Source organism: Salvelinus namaycush, chromosome 27 (genome assembly GCF_016432855.1).
Source record: "Salvelinus namaycush isolate Seneca chromosome 27, SaNama_1.0, whole genome shotgun sequence".
Taxonomy (NCBI): Eukaryota; Metazoa; Chordata; class Actinopteri; order Salmoniformes; family Salmonidae; genus Salvelinus; species Salvelinus namaycush.
The window spans coordinates 36676771-36704715 of NC_052333.1; the positions used below are offsets into that span (position 1 = coordinate 36676771).

The 27945-nt window shown below is 41.4% G+C and overlaps 1 protein-coding gene across 1 annotated transcript in view; it reads left to right on the forward strand.

Moving 5' to 3' along the window:
* The first annotated feature begins 855 nt into the window (after positions 1-855).
* Positions 856-27945, forward strand: part of LOC120022146 (low-density lipoprotein receptor-related protein 12-like) — a 34277-nt gene continuing 7187 nt past the window's right edge. The window contains exons 1-5 of the mRNA XM_038966003.1: positions 856-2061; positions 7979-8035; positions 19921-20056; positions 22873-23075; positions 27346-27524. Of these exons, the coding sequence (XP_038821931.1) occupies positions 1980-2061; positions 7979-8035; positions 19921-20056; positions 22873-23075; positions 27346-27524 (657 nt within the window). The 5' untranslated portion in view covers positions 856-1979. The remainder of the gene's footprint in view (positions 2062-7978; positions 8036-19920; positions 20057-22872; positions 23076-27345; positions 27525-27945) is intronic.

Sequence of the window (27945 nt, forward strand, 5' to 3'; positions counted from 1 at the left end):
TCATTTGGGTTTTTTCAATAATAGGTATAACATGTAATGAGCATCTTTCCTGTTGATCCTTAGATATGGTAATCCCAAGGTATGTTACTTTTTCCTTGACTGGAATATTGCTTATAGAGGGTATCACACAGTCTTTAACAGCAAACAATTCACACTTATTAAGGTTTAGGCAAAGACCAGATGCTTTGGAAAATATATCTATCACATCGACTGCTCTAGGAATCTGGTCAGCATCTTTCAAAAAGAGGGTTGTGTCATCTGCAAGTTGACTTATGATAATATCTCTGTCCGCAATAGAGATCCCTTTTATATCACTGGATTTAACAAAACTTGTAAGAAGTTGAGTTGCAAGCAGGAAGAGGTAAGGCGAAATTGGGCAACCTTGCCCAACATGGTCCACAACAATGTGCAATTGTTTTTGTCTTTCAGATACAGCAAATGTCACTTAAAAAAATACATTCTGCCAACCACTCCAAAGACATTTGACCAAGTTCGCCATGCATTGCGATTTCCTTAGATACAATCCTGGCCTAATTCCAATACTTCCAAAGTATACGGAGTGTTATTGTCAGCATGAAAGGTGATTGGTGGTCGTTTTTCAGGCGGAGTTGTAATGCTCGTTCGCGAGCGCACTATTTCGTTGTCGTTTCCCTATTCCACCGGCCTGCACCTACGGGTGACGTTTTTTTAGATATTTAAACGTGTAATTCGCACTCCGACCTGAGAAAGGCAGCAATACGCAATACAGCGTCTAGTCTGCCGGAAACGCACAAAAAGAAGAAGCAGAAGGGGATGATGATGATAATGATACTGATGATAATGATACTGATGATACTGATACCCCGGCTGTAACAACATTCAGCCGATTCATAGCTAGTAGTGGCTACAACGGGGTGTACTGTTACATACAGGTTAGGGCCCGGAGTTTTAGGGGGCTTATGCTTTATAACATTTTCAATGATGATGAAACTCTAAATAAACATTTTAGACACCACTAGAAGAAGACAGTGAAGTGACGTTTCAAGGATACCTCAGGAATATTTTCGTTCCGTTCTGCCATTGCTTTGGAAGCTAGCTTACGTTAGCAGGCTAGCTTGTAGCTAGCAGTTGGGAGGTTGTGGAGGCGTAAAACGAGAGAAGAGGGATTGCAACGCTCTTTTGTTTTTTTAGTTCACAGTTATCTTTCGGTTATATTGTATTTATTTTTCTAGTTTACATTCAGTGACATTTATGTGCGATTTCAATGTTGGTATTGAAACGTCATTGTGCTAACCCAGCTAGCTATCTTTGTTAACGATAGCTAACGTTTGCGTTGATCACTAACGTTAGCTAGCTAGCTAACACAAAGGGGAGTTCTAGTAGCTAACGTTAGCTAGTTAACGGTGGAGTTGACTATATTGCTAGCAATGCCTTTGCATTTTCCTCTGTTCTGGAACAATGCATAACACAAAGGTTAATATCATACTAGGAGATGGGGTGTCACATATATCTACACATGTAATGTGACGATGGATTAATATTGGCTAGGAATAGATAGATAGCTTACATTAGAGTAATCGTTAGCTAGCAGTTTGGTTAGCTAAAATTCAATGTCGCTATTTTGTTGTTATACCAGCTAACTAACTAGCCAGCCAGTTACAACGCACTGTTGTTTTTAACGGTTTGATTGCAGTATTTTGTCAAGACGGCTATATTATTGTTTCTTCATTGTCATCTAGCTAGCAAGATAACTGTATGAGATCTGTATTGGCTGTATAATTGATTGTCGATCACTGTCAGTTGTCTGGCCAGAAAGGAATTGGCAAACGTTAGTTAAAATAACATTAAATCCGTAGCAATCTCATTGGTTGCTTTTGTATTTGTCACTTCCTAAATGTTTTTGGGACACCAAAGAGAGCTTGCTTAGTTACATTTTTGGGAACATTGTAACAAGCAACAAAGTAGCAACAAATATAATTTGGCCTAGTTCATTAGCTATAATGGCCTACTACACTTTGAGCTCAAATGGGATTTCATCTTCTTCATGGATATCTCTACACATGTTCCTCTTCATATTCACTGGTAAGTATTTAATAACTACATATTTGTTACAACTCTCATACAATCTATACCACAGCAACTCAAGCACACAGCAGGATATGGCCATTTCCACCTAAAAGGACCCATGCGCACCGACGTAGTCCTGTGTAGCTCAGTTGGTAGAGCATGTCGCTAGATAAGCCAGGGTTGTGGGTTCGATTCCCATGGTGGACCAGTATGAAAATGTATGCTCTAAGTCTCGTCTGCTAAATGACTAAAATGTAACATGAAGTTTATAGGAGCATATAACATTTGGTGTCAAATGAAAGCTAAGAGTCTATATTTTTGGGAGATTCTCACAATGCTATATGTATTCCGATTCGATACTGGGATTTTCTTGTGATTTGATGTTCCAATCATATTGCTCACTACAGTGCATTCGGGAAAGTATTCAGACCCCTTGACTTTTTCCACAATTTGTTACTTTACAGCCTTATTCTAAAATGGATAAAATATTTATTCCTGTCACCAATCTTCACAGAATACCACATAATGACAAAGCAAAAACAGGTTTTTAGACATTTTTGGAAATGTATTAAAATTAATAACAGAAATGTCATATTTGCATAAGTATTCAGACCATTTGTTATGAGACTCGAAATTGAGCTCAGGTGCATCATGTTTCCATTGATCATCCTTGAGATGTTTCTACAACTTGATTGGAGTCCCCCTGTGGTAAATTCAATTCATTGGACATGATTTGGAAAGTCACACACACCTGTCTATATACGGTCCCACAGTGCATGTCAGAGCAAAAACCAAGCCATGGGGTCGAAGGAATTGTCCGTAGAGCTCAGAGACAGAATTGTATCGATGCACAAATCTGGGGAAGGGTACCAAAACATGTCTGCAGCATTGAAGGTCCCCAAGAACACAGTGGCCTCCATTATTCTTGAATGGAAGAAGTTTGGAACCATCAAGACTCTCCCTAGAGCTGGCTGCCTGGTCAAACTGAGCAATCGGTGGAGAAGGGCCTTGGTCAGGGAGGTGACCAAGAACCAGATAGTCACTCTGACAGAGCTCCAGCATTCCTCTGTGGAGATGGGAGAACCTTCCAGAAGGACAACTATCTCTTCAGCACTCCACCAATCAGGCCTTTATGGTAGAGTGGCCAGAGGGAAGCCACTCCTCAGTAAAAGGCACATGACAGCCCGCTTGGAGTTTGCCGAAAGGCACCTAAAGGACTCAGACCATGAGAAACAAGATTGAACTCTTTGACATGAATGCTAATCGTCACGTCTGGAGGAAACCTAGCACCATCCCTACGGTGAAGCATGGTGGAGGCAGCATCATGTTGTGGAGATGTCTTTCAGCGGCAGGGACTGGGAGACTAGTCAGGATCGAGGCAAAGATGTACGTAGCAAAGTACAGAGAGATCCTTGATGAACCTGCTCCAGAGCGCTCAGGACCTCAGACTGGAGCAAAGGTTCACCTTCCAACAGGACAACAACCCTAAGCACACAGCCAAGACATTGCAGGAGTGGCTTCGGGACAAGTCTCTGAATGTCCTTGAGTGGCTCAACCAGAGCCTGGACTTGAACCCGATCGAACATCTCTGGAGAGACCTGAAAATAGCTGTGCAGCGATGCTCCCCATCCAACCTGACAGAGAATCTGCAGAGACAAATGGGAGAAACTCCCCAAATACAGGTGTGCCAAGCTTGTAGCGTCGTATCCAAGAAGACTCAAGGCTGTAATTGCTGCCAAAGGTGTTTAAACAAAGTACTGAGTAAAGGGTATGAATACTTATGTAAATGTGATATTTCAGCTTTTTATAGTTAATAGATTTGCAAAAATATCTAAACCAGTTTTTGCTTTGTCATTATGGGGTATTGTGTGTAGATTGATGGAAAAAATAACATTTAATACATTTTAGAATGTATTTGGAAAAGTCTTTTGGAAAAGTCAAGGGGTCTGAATACTTTACAAATTCACTGTATATGTTTGCTGCAGAGACACGAGAAAATTAGTTTTGATCAGTCATGGAAATAAAAGTGCTGAAAACATGTTGGCACACTATTTTTAAAAAGCTGTAGAACAAGTTATAGAATGAAAAATACCTGAATTTCGGCGCAGGTACAGCCAACTAGTGCTAGCTAACGCTACCTGGCATTTTATTCATTTTTTTACAAATCGATACTTTGAGTCTTGGTATTGATATAATATTGTCCAAAATTATATCGCAGTTTGTAACTGCCGATCCCCCCCCCCCCCCCCCCCCCCCACCATCACTTTCCAATTACCCACATATCTTTATGATATTTTCTTATTTCTCTCCCGCATGAGGGAGAATTATGAAAGTTCACAGAAGTAATAACTATAGGTAGACCTACCGTTTAGTTTGTGTTTTTACTGATAACAATTTTGTTTATGAATCGGTAACAGTGACTGAAAAATCTGCAACAAAATGACTGCAATTGAATTTGCCACAATGGGGAAATCATAGTAATCCCAAACCACAGTTGCAGTAGAGTATGGTACAGTAGAGCACAAATGAGTAATATACTGTACTGAACTGTACTCTTTACTGTACTCTACTGTACCAGGGGTCGCATTAACACAGAATTCTGCGTATTTAAAATTAATGCAAAAAATAAAGATAAAACACTAAATAAATATCTTGCTGTATTTTGTAAGCACAAATCTAAAATGTTTCTTATTGTAATATCTGCTCGGCTTCAGAAAAATGTTGTGCTTCAGTTGCACTTTTCCGCTCGGATGAGAAATCTGTGCCCTCGTCGTCAGACTAAGCAAATTCACGTATTCACGAATGGGCATTCTATCAGCAGACAGCACTCTGATGTGCTAATTTTCTCGGTGTACTTTTATCCGGTAAAATGCAAGATTAACTTCAAGCAAAACATTAGAAAATGTAGATGGTTACAATCATTCTATGATAAACATTCGAAATGTGATGTACATGCTTTGTTTTGCAAAAAATGCCTTGCTTTTTCATTGTAAGCTAATTTATTTGTGTGGCTGCTAGCTAAATAGCATTACACTTCTATTGTCAACTGATGAAAATGAAGCTATTTCTGCCAAATTTTTTGGCATTAATTTATTTTGTATGATGAAAAACCTTAGTTGCATGCCCATGATGGGGTGGCAGGGTAGCCTAGTGGTTAGAGCATTGGTCTAGTAACTGAAAGGTTGCAAGTTCAAATCCCGAGCTGACAAGGTACAAATCTGTCGTTCTACCTCTGAACAGGCAGTTAACCCACTTGCCTAGTAAAATAAAGGTAAAAAAAAAGATCGCTGTTGACTTTTAATACACTGCTCAAAAAAATAAAGGGAACACTTAAACAACACAATGTAACTCCAAGTCAATCACACTTCTGTGAAATCAAACTGTCCACTTAGGAAGCAACACTCAATTGACAATAAATTTCACATGCTGTTGTGCAAATGGAATAGACAAAAGGTGGAAATTATAGGCAATTAGCAAGACACCCCCAATAAAGGAGTGGTTCTGCAGGTGGTGACCACAGACCACTTCTCAGTTCCGATGCTTCCTGGCTGATGTTTTGGTCACTTTTGAATGCTGGCGGTGCATTCACTCTAGTGGTAACATGAGACGGAGTCTACAACCCACACAAGAGTCTCAGGTAGTGCAGCTCATCCAGGATGGCACATCAATGCGAGCTGTGGCAAGAAGGTTTGCTGTGTCTGTCAGCGTAGTGTCCAGAGCATGGAGGCGCTACCAGGAGAGAGGCCAGTACATCAGGAGACGTGGAGGAGGCCGTAGGAGGGCAACAACCCAGCAGCAGGACCGCTACCTCCGCCTTTGTGCAAGGAGGAGCACTGCCAGAGCCCTGCAAAATGACCTCCAGCAGGCCACAAATGTGCATGTGTCTGCTCAAACGGTCAGAAACAGACTCCATGAGGGTGGTATGCTATTCCGGCTCGGAATATTGCTTCTTCATCCTATGAAATTTAATGTTTTTCCCCCCCTGTTCAGAGAAATTAGTAATTTAAGTTTTGGGGTTTCTGCCCCATTTAAAGAATCTCCCCCATTGTTAAAGGGATAGTTCACCCAAATTACATAGCATGTGCTGCTGTCATACCTGGTCAATGGACTGTTTACAGGGTAAGAAAACCAATATGTAATTTGGGTGAACTATCACTTTTAACAAAAGGGGGGTGTGCTCTTTCAAGAATCACCTAATAGGAGGAACAGCACCATTATAGTGGTCAGAACCTGGTAATATCAGGATGTAGGATGGGACATAAACCCAACATCTTAATTTACTAATTTCTCTGAACTGGGGGGAAAACAACACCACCAAATTCACTGAGAACACATTACATAGGATGAAGAAACAATACTCAGAGCCACAGCTCCATACTACTTGTCAAACATAAAGAACTGATACTGTATACTCGTTGTTGGGGTGGGGATTGGTGTGGAGGGTCCGTGGGTGGCTTTTGACCATTCAAATCAGATGTTAGGTACTTTTATATATGAATCCTATAAAATTGCCAAATTGGGTGCAATCAATTAGCTCAATTTCTCGGAGACAAAATTATATTTCAACAAATTGATTTGGCAGGAATGCTAATCTTAACGGTTTCTAACAACAGAAGCGATTTCATAACAATCTGAGATGGTGGGTGTCAACCCTCTTTCTTGTGCTTTTTGAGGTGGAACTACCCAACCAACAAATTAATGCAATATGCCTACTGGGGTGTTTTTCCCCCCCCATTACCATCCATAATGGGCATGTAGGCCTAGTGGCTTGCCTTAGTTGATTGAGACATGAGCGATGAAGTTTTCAGAATAGCATGTCATAGGTTAATACTTCTAAGTAGTTTGTCTAGTCAAATGATTCAGTCCTTGTCTTGTTTGCGTTTAGTCAGTTTCAAGGCTACCCCAGGGAAGGAGCAGTGCTTCTGTAGTCAAAACTAGTCGTTTAACAACATTGTTTCCTTTGTTGAGACATGTTGGAGGGTTTGTCTGAAGATTATTGATGCTCTGTTCTATTGCTCACTCACAGCACCACACACCCGACATTGCCTAAATGCCCTCAGCTCACAGCTTGGCTAATAACAAGGCATAAGCCTAGGGCCAGGCAGCCAAGTACTTCAAGTCTTCCATTAGCCTAGCCTGTCAAGTCATATATATTTCTATAGGCATGTAGAATTAATTCTTTCAGTCATATATTTTTTCTTCTTTTTCTATGATACTCATAACCTGCAAGAATGTTACGCCTAGTTAGTTTTCCACTTTCCACTATTTTCCACTCAGTTGTTGACCAATGTTTACGCATGACACTTTGGGCAAGTGTTATCGTCCTCTCTAACTGCCAGTTGTTCCCATACACATTATCCTACACACTGTCTCAAAGCTTCTCAAATTCTCCTGCTGCAAGACTACAGATGTCATTTCAGTTGCCTGTTAATCGACGTGTTGTTTGTAGCCTATGTCTAAAGTGTAGGGTGCCGTCTTTCGGATGGGACGTTAAACGGGTGTCCTGACTCTGAGGTCATTAAAGATCCCATGGCACTTATCGTAAGAGTAGGGGTGTTAACCCCGGTGTCCTGGCTAAATTCCCAATCTGGCCCTCAAACCATCACGGTCACCTAATAATCCCCAGTTTACAATTGGCTCATTCATCCCCCTCCTCTCCCCTGTAACTATTCCCCAGGTCGTTGCTGCAAATGAGAACGTGTTCTCAGTCAACTTACCTGGTAAAATAAAGGAAAATGAAAAAGTCAGTCTTGGGTTTCATTGATTCAATAGGTCAACATTTGCATTTGCCCTAGAACCAGTGGACTTGCCTCAGAAGGGCCACAGTTATGAATAAGCCCGTTTACACAAAAGATGAGTCCAAAGCTCCATCTCGTGATCACACAATCATTCATTAGAAAATAACCTTTTTTTTTGTTTTTATCTTTTCTAGGAAATGCAGTTTGCTCCCAGCACAACGAGAACGTTTACGTATCGGGGATTTCTAATGGTAAGTTGATTTAGCCTAGATCACATGATTTATGATTATCTCTGAGCTTTTGGCAGTAGGCAGTAGGCTTACAACTCAGCCTTTGTTTTTGTCTGCGAAGAACCAAACACTACAATTGTTGCCCACAGCAGACTTTCAGAATAGCCTTTTTGCATGAACAGAACAGAACAACCAGAGTTGGACTGCAGATTGAAGGAAAAGCTGCCAACAAGTCAAGTGCTCAGCATATGTGGGAATTCCTTCAAGATTTGGAAAAGCATGCCTCGTGAAGCTGGTTGAGAGAATGCCAAGAGTGTGCAAAGCTCTCAAGGCAAAGGGTGGCTACTTTGAAGAATCTAAAATATATGTTGATTTGTTGAAAACATTTTGGGTTACTTTATGATTCCATATGTGTTATTTCATAGTTTTGATGTCTTCACTATTATTATATAAAGTAGAAAATAGTAAAAATAAAGAAAAGCCCTTGAGTAGGTGTGTCCAAACTTTTGACTTGTACTGTATAGGCCCTCAGAAGCAAACAGTTTTTTCACTCACTATAAATAAGAACATTGTGGCCTACTTTCCTGATTCCATTATGACATTTTTGTCTTGACAAACTCACAACGGGTATTCCAGTGATGGTAGTCCACAGTATGGCTAATCTATAATCTATTGGCTACATGACTTGCAAAGGAGTAGGCTATTTGATGCAGACATAAGTATAACATTTCCATTGTGCAAAATGACATTCACTTACTAGCTCGAGGAAGTTTTGCCCTGGCTTGGAAACATCTCTTGCAATATTTTTTTTTAATGATGATAAAACTATTAGTCATTTAAAGTTAGTACTTTTTTTGTAGCCCAACAAAATTATATTACCCAACAAAAAAATGTAACAGTGATCATAAATTGTATTTCCATAGCTGCACGCATCAATATCTATTTGGAAAAGGGAAATTATTTTGATGGTGATTACATTTTTTTGCCCTGTCAGAAGCTCTCTGGCAGTTGAAGCATCTAGCCTAATGAAAAGCGAGGGTAATACATTTTTTGAATAAATAATTTATTTTAGCTCATACAGTGCCTTTCGAAAGTATTCACACCCCTTTACTTTTTCCACATTTTGTTACAGCCTGAATTTAAAATGTATTAAATTGAGATTTTGTGTCACACAATAGCCCGTAACGTCGAATTTTGTTTCTAGAAATTAATAAAAAAAATGAAAAGCTGAAATGTCTTGAGTCCATAAGTATTCAACCTCTATTGTTATGGCAAGCCTAAGTAAGTTCAGGATTAAAACTGTGCTTAACAAATCACAGAAGTTGCAAACTCATTCTGTGTTCAATAATATGTGGTTAATATGATTTTTGAATTGCTACCCATCGCTTTACCCCACACATACAATTATCTATAAGGTCCCTCAATCGAGTAGTGAATTTCAAGCACAGGTTCAACCACAAAGACCAGGGAGGTTTTTCAATACCTCGCAAAGAAGGACACCGATTGGTAGATGTGTAACAACAACAAAAAAGCAACCGCTGATTATCCTTTTGTGCATGGTGAAGTTATGAAATAGGCTTTGGATGATGTATCATTACACCCAGTCACTACAAAGAAGCATGCGTCCTTCTTAACTCAGCTGCCGGAGTGGAAGGAAACTGCTCAGGGATTTCACCATGAGGCCAATGGTGATTTCAACACTTACAGAGTTCAGGCTCCCGAGTGTCGCAGCGGTCTAAAGCAGTGCGTCACTGCAGTCCCTGGTTCGAATCCAGGCTGCATCACATCCGGCCGTGATTGGGAGTCCCATAGGGCGGCGCACAATTGGCCCAGCGTCGCCCGGGTTTGGCCGGGGTAGGACGCCATTGTATGTAAGAATTTGTTCTTAACTGACTTGACTAGTTAAATAAAGGTTAAATTTAAATAAAATCAAAAAAATGGTTGTGATATGAGAGAACTAAGGATGGATCAACAACATTGTAGTTACGACACATACCAACCTAAATGACAGGGTGAAAAGGAAGCCTGTACCGAATACAAAATATTCCAAAGCATGCATCATGTTTGCAAAAAGGCACTAAAGTAATACTGCAAAAAAATGTGGCAAAGAAATTAACTTTCTGTCCTGAAATATTTGGGGCAAATCCAACACAACACATCACTGAGTACCACTTCATATTTTCGAGCATAGTGGTGGCTGCATCATGTTATGGGTATACTTGTCATCGGCAAGGACTAGGGAGTTTTTTTAGCATAGAAAGACACGGAATACAGCAAAGCACAGGCATAATCCTCGAGGAATACCTGGTTGTCTTTCCAACAGACACTGGTAGATGAATGCACCTTTCAGCAGTACAATAACCTAAAACACATGGCCAAATATACACATATACACCAAATATACACAACATCTGCACCCCCTTTTTGCTCTCAGAACAGCCTCATTTAGTCGAAGCATGGATTCTACAAGGTGTCGAAAGCGTTCCACAGGGATGCTGGCCCATGTTGACTCCAATGCTTCCCAAAGTTGTGTCAAGTTGGCTCGATCTCCTTTGGGTGGTGGACCATTCTTGATACACATGGAAAACTGTTGAGTGTGAAAAATCCAGCAATGTTGCAGTTCTTGACACACTCAAACCGGTGCGCCTGGCACCTACTACCATACCCTGTTCAAAGGCTCTCTACTTCCATACGGCAAGCGGTACCGGTGCATCAAGTTGATACAACAGTAGCTAAGATGGGAAGAAGTCTGTCCATAATAAAGCGTTGCTCAACCTTGTTAACAGCACTATCAACAAGGCAGGTCCTACAGGCCCTGGTTTTGTTGCACCTGAACTACTGTTCAGTAGTGTGGCCAGGTGCCACAAAGAGGCACTTGGGAAAGTTGCAGTTGGCTCAGAACAGGGCAGCACGACTGGCCCTTAACCTCTCTAGGGTATGTGAGACGTTAGTGTCCCACCTCTTCAACAGCCAGTGAAAGTGCAGGGCGCCAAATTCAAAACAACAGATATCCATCCCATAATTAGAATTCCTCAAACATACATGTATTTTACACCATTTTAAAGATACACTTGTTGTAAATCCAGCCACAGTGTCCGATTTCAAAAAAGCTTTACGACGAAAGCAAACCAAACGATTATGTTAGATGAGTGCCTATTCACAGAATAACAGCCATTTTTCCAGCCAAAGAGAGGATTCACAAAAAGCAGAAATATAGATCAAATTAATCACTAACCTTTGATGATCTTCATCAGATGACACTCACAGGACTTCATGTTACACAATACATGTATGTTTTGTTCGGTAAAGTTCATATTTATATCCAAAAATCTGAGTTTACATTGGCGCCTTACGTTCAGAAGTCACAAAACATCCTTTGATTTTGCAGAGAGCCACATCAATTTACAGGAATACTCATAGTAAACATTGCTAAAAGATACAACAGTTATGCATGGAATTTTAGATGCACTTCTCCTTAATGCAACTGTTGTGTCAGATTTCAAAAAAGTTTTACGGAAAAAGCAAACCATGCAATAATCTGAGTCGGCGCTCAGAGTCCAATCAAGACACAAATATAGCCGCCATATTATGCAGTCAACAGAAGTCAGAAGTAACAATATAAACATTCACTTACCTTTGATGATCTTCATCAGAATGCACTCCCAGGAATCCCAGTTTCATAATAAATGTTTGTTTTGTTCGATAATGTCCATCATTTATGTCCAAATTCCTCCTTGTTGTTCTAGCGTTCAGTACACTTTCCAAACTCACGACGCGCGGGCAGGTCCAGCGGAAAGTACGGACGAAAAGTTAAAAAAGTTATATTACATTCCGTAAAAACATGACAAACGAAGTATTGAATCAATCTTTAGGATGTTTTTAACATAATTCTTCAATAATGTTCCAACCGGAGTATTCCTGTGTCTTCAGAATTGCGATGGAACAGAGCTCGCTCTCACGTGAACGCGCATGGTCAAAACATGTTCAGGTCATGGCAGACCTGACTCATTCCTCTCTCCTTCGGCCGCACTAAACAGTAGAGGCATCAGACAAGGTTCTAACGACTGTTGACATCTAGTGGAAGCCTTAGGAAGTGCAACATTACATAGGAGCTGAGTTGAAAATCGACCAACCTCAGATTTCTCACTTCCTTGTTGGATTTTTTTCTCAGGTTTTTGCCTGCCTGATGAGTTCTGTTATACTCACAGACATCATTCAAACAGTTTTAGAAACTTCAGAGTGTTTTCTATCCAAATCTACTAATAATATGCATATTATAGCTTTTATGGCTTTGTAGCAGGCCGTTTACTCTGGGCATGCTTTTCATCCGAACGTGAAAATACTGCCCCCTACCCCAAAGAAGTTAAAAGTACACGGAGAGCTAACAATAATGACATGCATGTCAATCTTCGTAAGAGGTGTTGACAAGCTGAAGGTACAGAGCTGTCTGTTTTTAAAATACTAGCTCACAGCTCGGACACCCATGCATACCCCACAAGACATGCCACCAGAGGTCTCTTCACGGCCCCCAAGTCCAGAACAGACTATGGGAGGCGCACAGTACTACATAGAGCCATGACTATATGGAACTCTATTCCACATCAGGTAACTGATGAAAGCAGTAGAATCAGATTTAAAAAGCAGGTAAATATACACCTTATGGAACAGCGGGGACTGTGAAGTAACACACACATGATAACATACGCACTATACACACACATACACATTTTGTGTTTTTGTGTTGTAGATATGTGGTTGTGGAGTATGCGCCTGAGGGCACACACTTAGTGTGTTGTGAATTCTGTAATGTTTTTAAATGTGTATAACTGCCTTAATTCTGCCGGACCCCAGGAAGAGTAGCTTCTGCCTTTACATCAGCTAATGGGGATCCATAGTAAATACAAATCACTCGGAGTTCCAATGTGGCAATTGTTTGCTTGCCGAGGATTATAGGATTGAAGTGGTTTCCTTGATCAAAGAAATTCCAAACCTACGTAAGAAACTGGGGGAAACGCAGATTGGAATGTTTACCTTTTCTACGCCGGTGGCTGGACGATGTTCGCATTTGTTGGATGCATCTCTGCCTTGCTGTTTGTTGTTGTCCGACTGGCCGGTGTTCCCCCGAGTTCCCTCTCCACGGGAGCCATCTTCTTTCTCTCCTCCCCCATCTGATAGTGGTCGAAGGAGCACAGCAAGAGGAGCATGCAAATCCAATGATGGTCGCATGTTACGAGCCATGGAAGCTGAAGACAGCGGCATGGCGCAAAGCAGGCTAATCAAATCAAATCAAATGTATTTACATAGCCCTTCTTACATTAGCTGATATCTCAAAGTGCTGTACAGAAACCCAGCCTAAAACCCCAAACAGCAAGCAATGCAGGTGTAGAAGCACGGTGGCTAGGAAAAACTCCCTAGAAAGGCCAAAAACTAGGAAGAAACCTAGAGAGGAACCAGGCTATGAGGGGTGGCCAGTCCTCTTCTGGCTGTGCCGGGTGGAGATTATAACAGAACATGGCCAAGATGTTCAAATGTTCATAAATTACCAGCATGGTCGAATAATAATAATCACAGTAGTTGTCGAGGGTGCAGCAAGTCAGCACCTCAGGAGTAAATGTCAGTTGGCTTTTCATAGCCGATCATTAAGAGTATCTCTACCGCTCCTGCGGTCTCTAGAGAGTTGAAAACAGCAGGTCTGGGACAGGTAGCACGTCCGGTGAACAGGTCAGGGTTCCATAGCCGCAGGCAGAACAGTTGAAACTGGAGCAGCAGCACGACCAGGTGGACTGGGGACAGCAAGGAGTCATCATGCCAGGTAGTCCTGAGGCATGACCCTAGGGCTCAGGTCCTCCGAGAGAGAGAAAGAAAGAGAGAATTAGAGAGAGCATACTTAAATTCACACAGGACACCGGATAAGACAGGAGAAGTACTCCAGATATAACAAACTGACCCTAGCCCCCGACACAAACGACTGCAGCATAAATACTGGAGGCTGAGACAGGAGGGGTCAGGAGACACTGGGGCCCCATCCGATGATACCCCCGGACAGGGCCAAATAGGAAGGATATAACCCCACCCACTTTGCCAAAGCACAGCCCCCACACCACTAGAGGGATATCTTCAACCACCAACTTACCATCCTGAGACAAGGCCGAGTGTAGCCCACAAAGATCTCCACCACGGCACAACCCAAGGGGGGGCGCCAACCCAGACAGGAAGATCACGTCAGTGACTCAACCCACTCAAGTGACGCACCCCTCCTAGGGACGGCATGAAAGAGCACCAGTAAGCCAGTGACTCAGCCCCTGTAATAGGGTTAGAGGCAGAGAATCCCAGTGGAGAGAGGGGAATTGGCCAGGCAGAGACAGCAAGGGCGGTTTGTTGCTCCAGAGCCTTTCCGTTCACCTTCACACTCCTGGGCCAGACTACACTCAATCATATGACCCACTGAAGAGATGAGTCTTCAGTAAAGACTTCAAAGTTGAGACCGAGTCTGCGTCTCTCACATGGGTAGGCAGAACATTCCATAAAAATGGAAATCTATAGGAGAAAGCCCTGCCTCCAGCTGTTTGCTTAGAAATTCTAGGGACAATTCGGAGGCCTGCGTCTTGTGACCGTAGCGTACGTGTAGGTATGTACGGCAGGACCAAATCGGAAAGATAGGTAGGAGCAAGCCCATGTAATGCTTTGTAGGTTAGCAGTAAAACCTTGAAATCAGCCCTTGCCCTTGCCTTAACAGGAAGCCAGTGTAGGGAGGCTAGCACACTCCGTACGACGGGCCCGGAGCAGATACAAACAACTAATAGTTTCGCCGCCCTGGAGCTTGATCTCCTGCACCTTAGTCACTGGTGGTACCTGTGTCTCTCGGCCGCCGTGCCTACTCAGTCCCCTAGGATTTCGAAGTCGGCATCAGCAACCTTCCTTCCCTGCTCTGGATCGATCGGGCCTGCACCAGGCACCAGGAGCAACTGACTCAAGTTATCCTGCCTCTCGCCCATCCTTAAAGGGTTTTCCGAATCCTGTGAAGCGTTGGAGTGGGCGAATTTCCTCATCCTTCTCGCCAGCCGTGATTTTGGCAGCTCCATGATAAGAAATGACTGTTCCTGGTGCAAAAACAATGTCCTATCCCGGAGCTCGAGTAAATGACATTACTAAGCTGCTCGCGAATGTACTACGTCAGGACAGGAAATCAATTCTATCGTAGTCCATGTGGGTTTTAATGACATTATGAAGTCAGCTCTGAACAGTTGAAACTGGATTTTAAAGAGCTGACTGATTCTCTGCTAGACACTAATAAAATACCCATCATATCTGGCCCTGTGCCCTCTTTGAATCGTGTCATTGAACGCTTTAGCAGAATTCTTTCGCTTCACAACTGGCTATGTGATTATTGCAGCTGAATGGGTGTAACGTTTGTTGACATTTTCAATACCTTTTTGGTAAACAAAACACGTTTTATAAGGAGGATGGATTATAGATCATACCTTTTGATACAGTGGTAGCAATATATACATTTTACATTTTTTGTCATTTAGCAGATGCTCTTATCCAGAGCCACTTACAGTAGTGAGTTCATGCATTTTCTGGTACTGGTCCCCCGTGGGAATCAAGCGCCAAGCTCTACCAACTGAGCCACATGGTTATAGCATCAACAGAAAAGACAGAAATCCCAATGGTGGTGGTGTTGCTGTTTATATTTAGAACTACATTCCTGTAAAGCTCAGAGGATCTCATGTTAAATTATGTTGGAAGTAATATGGCTACAGGTTCATCTGCCTCACCTAAAGCCCATTATTGTGGGAATCTGCTATAGACCCCCAAGTGCTAACAGTCAGTATCTGGATAACATGTGAAGTGCTTGATAAATGTATGTAATATCAACAGAGAGGTATGTTTTCTGTGTGATTGTAATATTGACTGGCTTTCATCAAGCTGCCCACTCAATAAAAAGCTTCAAACTGTAACCAGTGCCTGCAACCTGGTTCAGGTTATCAGTCAACATACCAGGGTAGTTACAAACAGCACAGGAATGAAATCATCAACATATATTGGATCACATCTTCACTAATGCTACAGACATTTGCTTGACAGCAGTATCCAAATCCATCGGATGTAGTGATCACAATGTAGTAATAATATCTAGGAAAACCAAAGTCACACGAGGTCATACAAGAAGTTTTGTAGTGATTCCTATGTTGATATAAACAATATTTGTATGCCTGTGGTGTGTAATGAGGAGCTACCACACGCTGCACTTGACACATTTATGAAATTGCTTATTCCAGTTACTAATAAGCATGCACCCATTTAAGAAAATGACTAAAAACGGTTAAATCCCGGTGGATTGATGAAGAATATAAAAATTGTATGGTTGAGAGAGCTGAGGCAAATAAGTCTGGCTGCACAACTGATTGGCAAATGTACTGCAAATTGAGAAATCGTGACTAAACTAAATAAGAAGAAGAAATTATACTATGAAACAAAGATGAATAACAGTAAAAAGCTCTTGGCTTTTTACAATTGGCTCAGAACAGGGCAGCACAGTTAGGCCTTGAATCTACACAGAGAGCTACAATTAATAATATGCATGTCAATCTCTCGTGGCTCAAAGTGGAGGAGAAATTGACATCACTACTTGTTTTTGTAAGAAGTGTTGACATGCTGAATGCAGGTGTCTGTTTAAACTACTAGCACACAGCTCAGACACCCAATTCCACATCAGGAAACAGATGCAAGCGTTAGAATCAGATTTATAAAAATATACCTTATGGAACAGCGTGGACTGTGAAGAGAACATCTGTTATTTTAGTCCCATTTGATTTGATTTGATTTAGTCCCATTCAAATCTGCCATGTCAGTCATTTTTACTTGGCAGGAAGGTTATTATCCCAGCACTAAAAGCCTACTGTTTTTCGGCAAACTGCCAAATCTTCAGATCATAATTATCCTGTGTGAATCTTCACGCCCCTGTTTTGAAGGATATTACAGAGTTGAACAGGTGCTGCACCCAGTTTGGGTAAGAACATCTGGACAATCTGATGCTTAGAACAAAGTACTATGCATATAGCCTTCAGATGAACTGTTTTGTCATATATCAACTTTCCTAGTGCGATACTTCAGTTTTAAAAGATGAAGTGGATGATATTCTGCCAATGAATTGCTAAATTGCCGTACACGTCAGGTAATTAAATGTCTGGATAGGTTACAGTTCATGCTTCTTAATGATATGCATTATTATTTTGACTTTCTCTGAACTGTAGGCTAATATTAGGCCATCCTTAGATATTTGAAATATCTTCACGCCAGGAAGAGCCAATTTTGAATGAGGAAAAAAAAGAATTGCAGCGGCAGTTTGGTAGAACTAATTCCGTCCGAATCGTCCACTGAAAAAATGGACATGCTGGGGTAATAATTACATAACTGACATTCTATAGTAGAATTAGTCCCATGCGAATAGGGCTTAAATCATGGAAAGAGCAGGTGTTCCTAATGTTTTGTACATTCAGTGTAGAAAATCTGTCAAGACTTGAAAATGGCTGTCTAGCAATTATCAACAACCAACTTGACAGAGCTTGAAGAATTTTTTTTATTTTTATAATGGGCAAATATTGTACAATCCAGGTGTGCAAATATCTTAGGTGTTTCTAACCTTACTTATCTAATCAAGATGTATAGTTTTTTTCTGTTTTCTGTAGATTGTTGACCAAAAATGAAAATGAAATACATTTTTTCCCCCACTTTTTAACACAACAAAATTTGGAAAAAGTCAAGGGGTGTAAATACTTTCTGAAGGTCCTCAGATTTTATTATATTTTGCCATAGTCTTTTCCGACCATGCAACAAAGGGTGATATAAAATCAGTAGCTAACAACAACCTAGCATGATGGACAATGTTTATTGGCAGGTGGAATCATGCCCAATTAGGTTGCAAGGTAAAAATGGTAGGCGGGATCAGGTCAGCCCAGTATTGTCCAATGAGGTTGCATGGTGGATCCAAGCACATCTTTTATTTACTCTCTTTGTGCACAGTGCAGGGTTCGAGAACAATGACGTGATACACACACAGTTGAAGTCGGAAGTTTACATACACCTTAGCCAAATACATTTAAACTCAGTTTTTCACAATTCCTGACATTTAATTCAAGTAAAAATTCCCTTTCTTAGGTCAGTTAGGATCAGCACTTTATTGTAATTTGAAATGTCAGAATAATAGTAGAGAAATGATTTATTGCAGCTTTTATTTCTTTCATCACATTCCTATTGGGTCAGAAGTTTACATACACTCAAATAGTATTTGGTAGCATTGCCTTTAAATTGTTTAACTTGGGTCAAACATTTCGGGTAGCCTTCCACAAGCTTCCCACAATATGTTGGGTGAATTTTGGCCCATTCCTCCTGACAGAGCTGGTGTAACTGAGTCAGGTTTGTACGCCTCCTTGCTCGCACACGCTTTTTCAGTTCTGCCCACAAATTTTCTATGGGATTGAGGTCAGGGCTTGTGATGGCCGCTCCAATACCTTGACTTTGTTGTCCTTAAGCCATTTTGCCACAATTTGGAAGTATGCTTGGGGTCATTGTCTATTTGGAAGACCCATTTGTGACCAAGCTTTAACTTCCTGTCTGATGTCTTGAGATGTTGCTTCAATATATCCACATAATTTTCCTGCCTCATGATGCCATCTATTTTGTGAAGTGCACCAGTCCCTCCTGAAGTAAAGCACCCCATAACATGATGCTGCCACCCCCGTGCTTCACGGTTGGGATGGTGTTCTTCGGCTTGCAAGCCTGCCCCTTTTTCCTCCAAACATAACGATGGTCATTATGGCCAAACAGTTCTATTTTTGCTTCATCAGACCAAAGGACATCTCTCCAAAAAGTACCATCTTTGTCCCCATGTGCAGTTGCAAACCGAAGTCTGGCTTTTTTTAATGGCGGTTTTGGAGCAGTAGCTTCTTCCTTGCTGAGCGGCCTTTCAGGTTATGTCGATATAGGACTTGTTTTACTGTGGATATAGATACTTTTGTACCTATTTCCTCCAGCATCTTCACAATATCCTTTGCTGTTTTTCTGGGATTGATTTGCACTTTTCGCACCAAAGTACGTTCATCTCTAGGAGACAGAACGCGTCTCCTTCCTGAGCAGTATGACGGCTGCGTGGTCCCATGGTACTATTGTTTGTACAGATGAACGTGGTACCTTCAGGCGTTTGGGAATTGCTCCCAAGGATGAACCAGACTTGTGGAGGTCTCAAAAGAAAATTCTGAGGTCTTGGCTGATTTCTTTAGATTTCCCCATGATGTCAAGCAAAGAGGCACTGAGTTTGAAGGTAGGCCTTGAAATACATCCACAGGTACACCTCCAATTGACTCAAATGATGTCAATTAGCCTATCAGAAGCTTCCAAAGCCATGACATCATTTTCTGGAATTTTCCAAGCTGTTTAAAGGCACAGTCAACTTAGTGTATGTAAACGTCTGACCCACTGGAATTGTGATACAGTGAATGATAAGTGAAATAATCTGTCTGTAAACAATTGTTGGAAAAATTTCTTGTGTCATGCACAAAGTAGATGTCCTAACCAACTAGCCAAAACTATAGTGTGTTAACACGAAATGTGTGGAGTGGTTGAAAAACTAGTTTTAATGACTCCAACCTAAGTGTATGTAAACTTCCGACTTCAACTGTATGTAAGGCGGAACACAATCTTTGGTGACCCGTTTTGGCTTGTGAGCACTACTTTCCAAAATTCCGGCCTGAAATTAGCACTTTAAATGCTCATTTGTGTGTCTGCGTGGGTTGTCTCTGTGTGTGTGTGTGTGTGTGTGTGTGTGTGTGTGTGTGTGTGTGTGTGTGTGTGTGTGTGTGTGTGTGTGTGTGTGTGTGCGTGTGCGTGTGTGTGTGTGTCCCCAGCCTGTGGAGATGTGGCAGAGCAGATCAGGGCGTCCAGTGGAGTGATCACCAGCCCTGGCTGGCCCTTCCAGTACCCCTCCAGGATCAACTGCAGCTGGAACATCAGGGCTAACCCTGGGGAAATCATCACCATCAGGTACAGCTAGCTCTACACCATCTCCTCTACACAATCTATACCGCTTCTCTTCCTCAGCACTTCGATCCATCTCTCCCTCTTCCTCCTCTCCTCCCTCAGTATCTCCCTCCCTCAGTCTGTACCCTCCTCAGCCTAGCTGGATGTGTACACTGCCCACGCGATAAGAGGGCCTGATTAATGCAGGGGCCGATTCCTCCTGCCCCAAGCCCGTAGGGGGTAGTTGAGGTGGGGAAAAATGCAGAGATTTTTTTTTTACTGCAACTGCCAACTACAGAAGCCTGTGTGTTAATCAGCAGATGGGGAAGAGAGGAGGTAGGGGGCCCATATGGGGGTTGGGTAACTGGGGGCCCTAAGCAAGGCAAAACACTTTAGTCGACCCCCTCAACCCGCCCCTACCATCCGTTCTATTAGCCAACGTGCAATCACTGGATAATAAACTGGATGAGCTCATTTCGAGACTGTCCTACCAACAGGACATTAAAAACTGTAGTATCTTATGTTTCACCGAGTCGTGGCTAATCGACGACACAGATAATATACAGTTGGCTGGGTTTTACGTGCATCGGCAGGACAGAACAGCTACGTCCAGTAAGACAAGGGGAGGGGGTGTGTGTCTTTGTCAATAACAGCTGGTGCGCAATGTCTAATTTTAAGGTAATCTTGAGGTATTGCTCGCCTAAGGTAGAGTACCTCATGATAAGCTGTAGACCACACTATCTACCAAGAGAGTTTTCATCTTTATTTTTCGTAGCCGTCTATTTACCACAAAAAACGAGGCTGGCACTAAGACCACACTCAAGAGCTGTATAAGGCCATAAGCAAACAAGACAATGCTCATCCAGAAGCGACACACCTAGAGTCCAGGGACAGTTTTTCTGGGATTGATTTGCACTTTTCGCAAAGTACGTTCATCTGTAGGAGCAGAACGCGTCTCCTTCCTGAGCGGTATGATGGCTGCGTGGTCCCATGGTGTTTATACTTGCATACTATTGTTTGTACAGATGAACGCGGTACCTTCAGGCGTTTGGAAATTGCTCCCAAGGATAAATCAGACTGGTGGAGGTCTACAATTTTTTTTTCTGAGGTCTTGGCTGATTTCATATGATTTTCCCATGATGTCAAGTAAAGAGGCACTGAGTTTGAAGGTAGGCCTTGAAATGTATCCACAGGTGCACCTCCAATTGACTCAAATGATGTCAATTAGCCAATTGACTCCAATTATGTCAATCAGAAGCTTCTAAAGCCATGACATAATTTTCTGGAATTTTCCAAGCTGTTTAAAGGCACAGTCGACTTAGTGTATGTAAACTTCTGACCCACTGGAATTGTGATACAGTGAATGATAAGTGAAATAATCTGTCTGTAAACAATTGTTGGAAAAATGTATTTTGTCATGCACAAACCGACTAGCCAAAACTATTGTTTGTTAACAAGAATTTTGTGGAGTGGTTAAAAAACAATTTTTTATGACTCCTATTTAATTGTATGTAAACTTCCGACTTCAACTGTACGTACGGTCACTGTGGGGACAACGTCATCGATGCACTTATTGATGAAGCCAGTGACTATTGTGGTGTGCTCCTCAATGCTATCGGAAGAGTCTTGGAACATATTCCAGTCTGTGCTAGCAAAACAGTCCTGTCGTAAAACAGTCCTGTAGCTTAGTATCTGCGTCATCTGACTACTTCCGTATTGAGCGAGTCACTGGTCCTTCCTGCTTTAGTTTAGCTTGTAAGCAGGAACCAGGACGATAGCTTTATGGTCAGATTTGCCAAATGGAGGGCGAGGGAGTTCTTTGTACGCATCTTTGTGTGTGTGAAGTTAAGGCTGTCTAGATTTTTCCCCCCCCTGGTTGCACATGTTACATGCTGGTAGAAATGAGGTAAAACGGATTTAAGTTTCCCTGCGTTAAAGTCCCTGGCCACTAGGAACGCCGCCTCTGGATGAGCACTGACCAGAGTGCTGACAGCAACTTGCCTTTTCTTTATGGCAGTGCTGTGTCCATGGTTACCAGCACAGAAATAGACCCTGTTTAGTGGTTAAGAACAAACAGAAAATGCAATCTATCAATGACCATTAATGGGCAACAGGGCTTGCATGCAAACAACACTTGATAAATTCACTAAATTAGTGAATGTGTTAGTAATAGGTTAGTAGTGCTTATACGCAAGTCATGGTTCTACACATTAGTAATATAAGTGGTTTTACTCTCTTTATTTAAAAAATAAAAGCAGTTCAGTTATTGGTTATGTCTCATCCAATGTATTCTAACCCTGGAGGAAAGTCAACTAGTCATATCAGGGAAATACATTGATCATCTTTATTGTTGGGAAACTTCTTTCAACTGTTTGCTTTTTTCTAGCATGTACCCTATGAAAGTCGCTCATATCGGTGACATCCAGTTTACAGACTTCGACTAGATATGTGGTTTTCTTACCTACTTCAGTTGAATGCACTTATTGTAATTCGCTCTGGATAAGAGTGTCTATAAAGCTAGAGTCCTTAATTAGTGAGACTGCCACGTCCTTTTGGGATATTTCAACAAGTTACTGCAAACAACGTAAACACTCGAACATCAATGCACGCGCAATAGAACAGCAGAATATGTACTGCACATTTCATTTTACCACGCTGCTAGACACTCCTCTCCGTTGTTTCATCAACAAAACAATAACAAAGATGCTGGGGCGAACAGTGGTGCTGTTTCCCAAAATGCGGATTCGATCTTTAACTTACTAAATTGTGAAATGTACAGTACATGAATGGTTTTTACTGTCGGGAAACCTTTTTTAACCCTTTGCCATTTCTCCCCCCAGTTTCCAGGACTTTGAGATCCAGAGCTCTCACCGTTGCGGCCTGGACTGGATCTCCATTAGCACCTACAAGAACCTGGACGGATACCGGGCATGTGGCTCATCCATCCCAGCCCCTTACATTTCCTCCCAGGACCACGTGTGGATCAAGTTCCACTCGGACGACATCATGACCGGCAAGGGCTTCAGGCTGTCTTATATAACAGGTAGCACCGCTCGCAGAATCATGCTATTTATATCTGTAGCAAGGACTATTGTACGGTCAGATCAGAGATGACATGTGGACAGATGTCTACTGGTGGTGAGGATGTTCCTACCCCCAAGAGAAAAGAGAGAAAGCAGCTTTTAGTTTTTTTGTCCTCTTTCTATGCTTTTCTCTCTGTTGTCTCCAAGCATTGGATTTTCAAACGTGTAAAAAGACAAAGGATCAGAGGCTCACGGACCGTGTACGTCTATAAATTAACGTATGAAGAAATTGATTCTGCAGATATAATGTTGATGGTGCACAGCTTGATCAATAGGCACTATCATTGTACATAATTTAACTAAATGGTCCTACAATTTTCGCTTGATTGTCACTAATGGTAAAACATTTTTAAATGGTCACACAGTGCATTAAATGGTGGTATTTTCCCTAGGGCTGTTGCGGTGACCAGATTTCTGCCACACCGGCGGTCACGAGTCATGAAGGCAGTCAAATTCCACGTGACCATTTAGTCACTGTAAATTAGGCTTCTCCAAGCTCTGATGCTGCTGCTGGTCATATAGTAGCCTACCAAACTTGCTTAACTGCCTGGTACTCAGCACTTTATTGTCCCTCTAATCACTCTGACATCAATGCAAATGTAATCGAAAATCTAATCAAACACTTCATGAGCTCATGTTGGGCAACATTTCTATAGGCTATGAAATTGCGTGAGAAAACAGAGTGATGGCCTCTACTAAAGAGGAGGATCCCATCAGCTTTCTATAGACTAGGCCTACTATATTTATTTCTCAACTTTCCTAATATTAAGCACATTGTTTATCTTTACAACAGGAGTATAGCCTACCTGGCTGGCATGAAAATAAACCACGGGGAAAAGCGTTCTCCATTCACTATTTAAGTGCATAGATGACATGTATTTTTTCACGCTGTCCCTGTTTCGATACAGGTGCATGATAATGGTCCATTCTAAATCCAAAACAAATTTCACACATATATTATTTAGTATATGTAAAGACAAGATTAAATCAAGAATAGTCTGATGGGTGACAATATTAGTCTATCACTTGTGAATTATATAATATCACTTGTGAATGATGCCCAGCATAAGAAACTGCATTTTTTGCGACTTTTTCAAATCATAGTAGCCTAGCCCAAAGCCCTATATGTTTTGATAAGGTTTGGATCAACTAAAGTGGCCAAATAACTTCTTAAAATTAAGCATATTAATCCGCTGTACAAGGGGTGTAGAGCCTAACTGGCAGACCCAAGCAGTGTGTGAGTTTCAAGTTTGGGGAAGATACTTTTATAATAATGGTGCATTTTTATGGTGAAAATTATTACATGCATAATTTCATTTGTGGTCACTTCTGATAATGGTGTTTTCCGCTTATGATAATGGTGTTGTCCGCTAATGGAACATTTGCGCTTATAGCCTACTACCATGTGCGCATTGCTGCGCTTACAATGTGAAGAAATAGCCTAATAGTTTATCAACATTTTAAGCTAAACGTTCTGATCTGTTGCGTCAGCCACATTGCGTAAAAAGGTATTTTGATGCTAGTGGTTGTATTAATTTCGGATCTATCGCATCCCACAACTGTCCCAGACTATGTTTGGAATATTTATTCTAAGCATTATCAAGTGGTTGTCAAATTGTGAATGAGTGACTGATGTAATGTGTACAGCCTAGAGGTCGACCGATTAATCGGAAAGGCTGATTAATTAGGGCCGATTTCAAGTTTTCATAACAATCGGTAATCGGCATTTTTGGACACCAATCATGGCCGATTACATTGCACTCCACGAGGAGACTGCGTGGCAGGCTGATTACCTGTTATGCGAGTGCAGCAAGGAGCCAAGGTGCTAGCTAGCATTAAACGTATTTTATAAAAAACAATCAATCTTAACATAATCACTAGTTAACTACACATGGTTGATGATATTACTAGTTTATCTAGCTTGTTCTGCCGTTGCATATAATCGATGCGGTGCCTGTTAATTTATCATTGAATCATAGCCTACTTCGCCAAACAGGTGATTTAACAAGCGCATTCGCGAAAAAAGCACTGTCGTTGCACCAATGTGTACCTAACCATCAACGCCTTTCTTAAAATCAATACACAAGTATATATTTTTAAACCTGCATATTTAGTTAATATTGCCTGCTAACATGAATTTCTTTTAACTAGGGAAATTGTGTCACTTCTCTTGCATTCTATGCAACAGAGTCAGGCTATATGCAGCAGTTTGGGCCGCCTGGCTCGTTGCGAACTGTGTGAAGACCAACTTCGCCAAACGGGGGATGATTTAGCAAAAGCGCATTTGCGAAAAAAGCACAATCGTTGCACGAATGTTCCTAACCATAAACATCAATGCCTTTCTTAAAATCAATACACAGAGGTATAGGTAGTTAAAAGAAATCCAGGTTAGCAGGCAATATTAAACTAGGGAAATTGTGTCACTTCTCTTGCGTTAATTGCACACAGAGTCAGGGTATATGCGACAGTTTGGGCCGCCAGGCTCGTTGCGAACTAATTTGCCAGAATTGTACGTAATTATGACATAACATTGACTGACGGTTGTACAATGTAACAGGAATTTTTAGACTTATGGATGCCACCCATTAGATAAAATACGGAACGGTTCCGTATTTCGCTGAAAGAATAAACGTTTTGTTTTCGAAATGATAGTTTCCGGATTTGACCATATTAATGACATAAGGCTCGTATTTCTGTGTGTTATTATGTTATAATTAAGTCTATGATTTGATATTTGATAGAGCAGTCTGACTGAGCGGTGGTAGGCAGCAGCAGGCTCGTAAACATTCATTCAAACAGCACTTTCGTGCGTTTGCCAGCAGCTCTTCCCTGTGCTTCAAGCATTGAGCTGTTTATTACTTCAAGCCTATCAACTCCCGAGATTAGGCTGGTGTAACCGATGTGAAATGGCTAGCTAGTTAGCGGGGTGCGCGCTAATAGCGTTTCAATCGGTGACGTAGCTCACTCTGAGACCTTGAAGTAGTTGTTCCCCTTGCTCTGCAAGGGCCGCGGCTTTTGTGGAGCGAGGTGCAACGATGCTTTGAGGGTGGCTGTTGTCGATGTGTTCCTGGTTTGAGCCCAGGTAGGGGCGAGGAGAGGGACGGAAGCTATACTGTTACACTGACAATACTAAAGTGCCTATAAGAACATCCAATAGTCAAAGGTATATGAAATGCAAATGGTATAGAGAGAAATAGTCCTATAATAACTACAACCTAAAACTTCTTACCTGGGTATATTGAAGACTCATGTTAAAAGGAACCACCAGCTTTCATATGTTCTTATGTTCTGAGCAAGGAACTTAAACGTGCACTTTCTCCAACACTTTGTTTTTGCATTATTTAATCCAAATTGAACATGTTTCATTATTTATTTGAGGCTAAATTGATTTTATTGATGTATTATATTAAGTTAAAATAAAGTGTTCATTCAGTATTGTTGTAATTGTCATTATTACAAATTAATTAATTAATAGTCCGATTAATCGGTATCGGCTTTTTTTGGTCCTCCAATAATCGGTATCGGCGTTGAAAAATCATAATCGGTCGACCTCTAGTACAGCCTACTCAAGAAACAAAGCAGAGCTCATTTCAAGCTACTTTTTTCAAGTCATCATTAGTCTCATCATGCAGCCTTACAATGTATTAAAAATCAAAACATATATCGCAAAGTTTGTAGAACGAAAGTTACACTAATAACTCTAAATTAAGCATATAGGAATAGGTATTTCTTTGTTAACCGCTCAACACAGAATAGCCGCACGTGCGCACTCCCTCAAATTGTTTGGAGAAAATGTCCTTTCTATTTTATTCAGCTTTGTTCAATTGTATACTTCATACTATAAAATAATGCCACGGAATTCTAAGCAAATCTTGTCTGCTAAATGAACTAGTGTAGCCCACAGCCATTTGGCATAGCCAGATCAGGACCTAACATAAGGACAACATTTTCTTCATATCATGCTTCTTTAGACCTGTTTTAAAATATATAATGGATTTATTGTGAAGACGTAGGCCATATTACATGGATTTATTTGACTTTCTAAAATGTACATGTTCCAAAGGTCTGCATCAGTGGCAGGGATGTGTGGAAGCCAGGAGATGCAAAATGTGTTTATGTTAATTAACGGTCAATTACCGTGAGACCGACAGATATTTGCTTGACAAACACCGGCTGACGAACTTTCATGACCGCCACAGTCCTAGTATTTCCTAATATTCCTAATTTCAGGAAAATCGGAGATGATCAGCTGCGACTTGGACCAGTTCCACTGTTCCAACGGAAAGTGCATCCCGGAGTCGTGGAAGTGCAACACCATGGACGAGTGTGGTGACAACTCTGACGAGGAGCTGTGTGTACAGCCCAACCCCTCGGCAGCATTCTCCTTCCAGCCCTGTGCCTTCAACCAGGTATCTCATTTACATACAGTACCAGTCAAAAGTTTGGACTCATTCAAGGGTTTTTCTTTCTATTTATTATTTGCTACATTGTAGAATAATAGTGATGCCATCAACTGTGAAATAACACATATGGAATCATGTAGTAACCAACAGAGTGTTAAACAAATCAAAATATATTTTAGATTCTTCAAAGTGGCCACCTTTTGCCTTGATGAAAGCTTTGCACACTCTTGGCATTCTCTTAACCAGCTTCATGAGGAATACTTTTCCAACAGTCTTGAAGGAGTTCCCACATATGCTGAGCACTTGTTGGCTGCTTTTCCTTCACTCTGCGGTCCAACTCATCCCAAACCATCTCAATTGGGTTGAGGTCGGGTGATTTTGGAGGCCAGGTCATCTGATGCAGCACTCCATCACTCTCCTTGGTCAA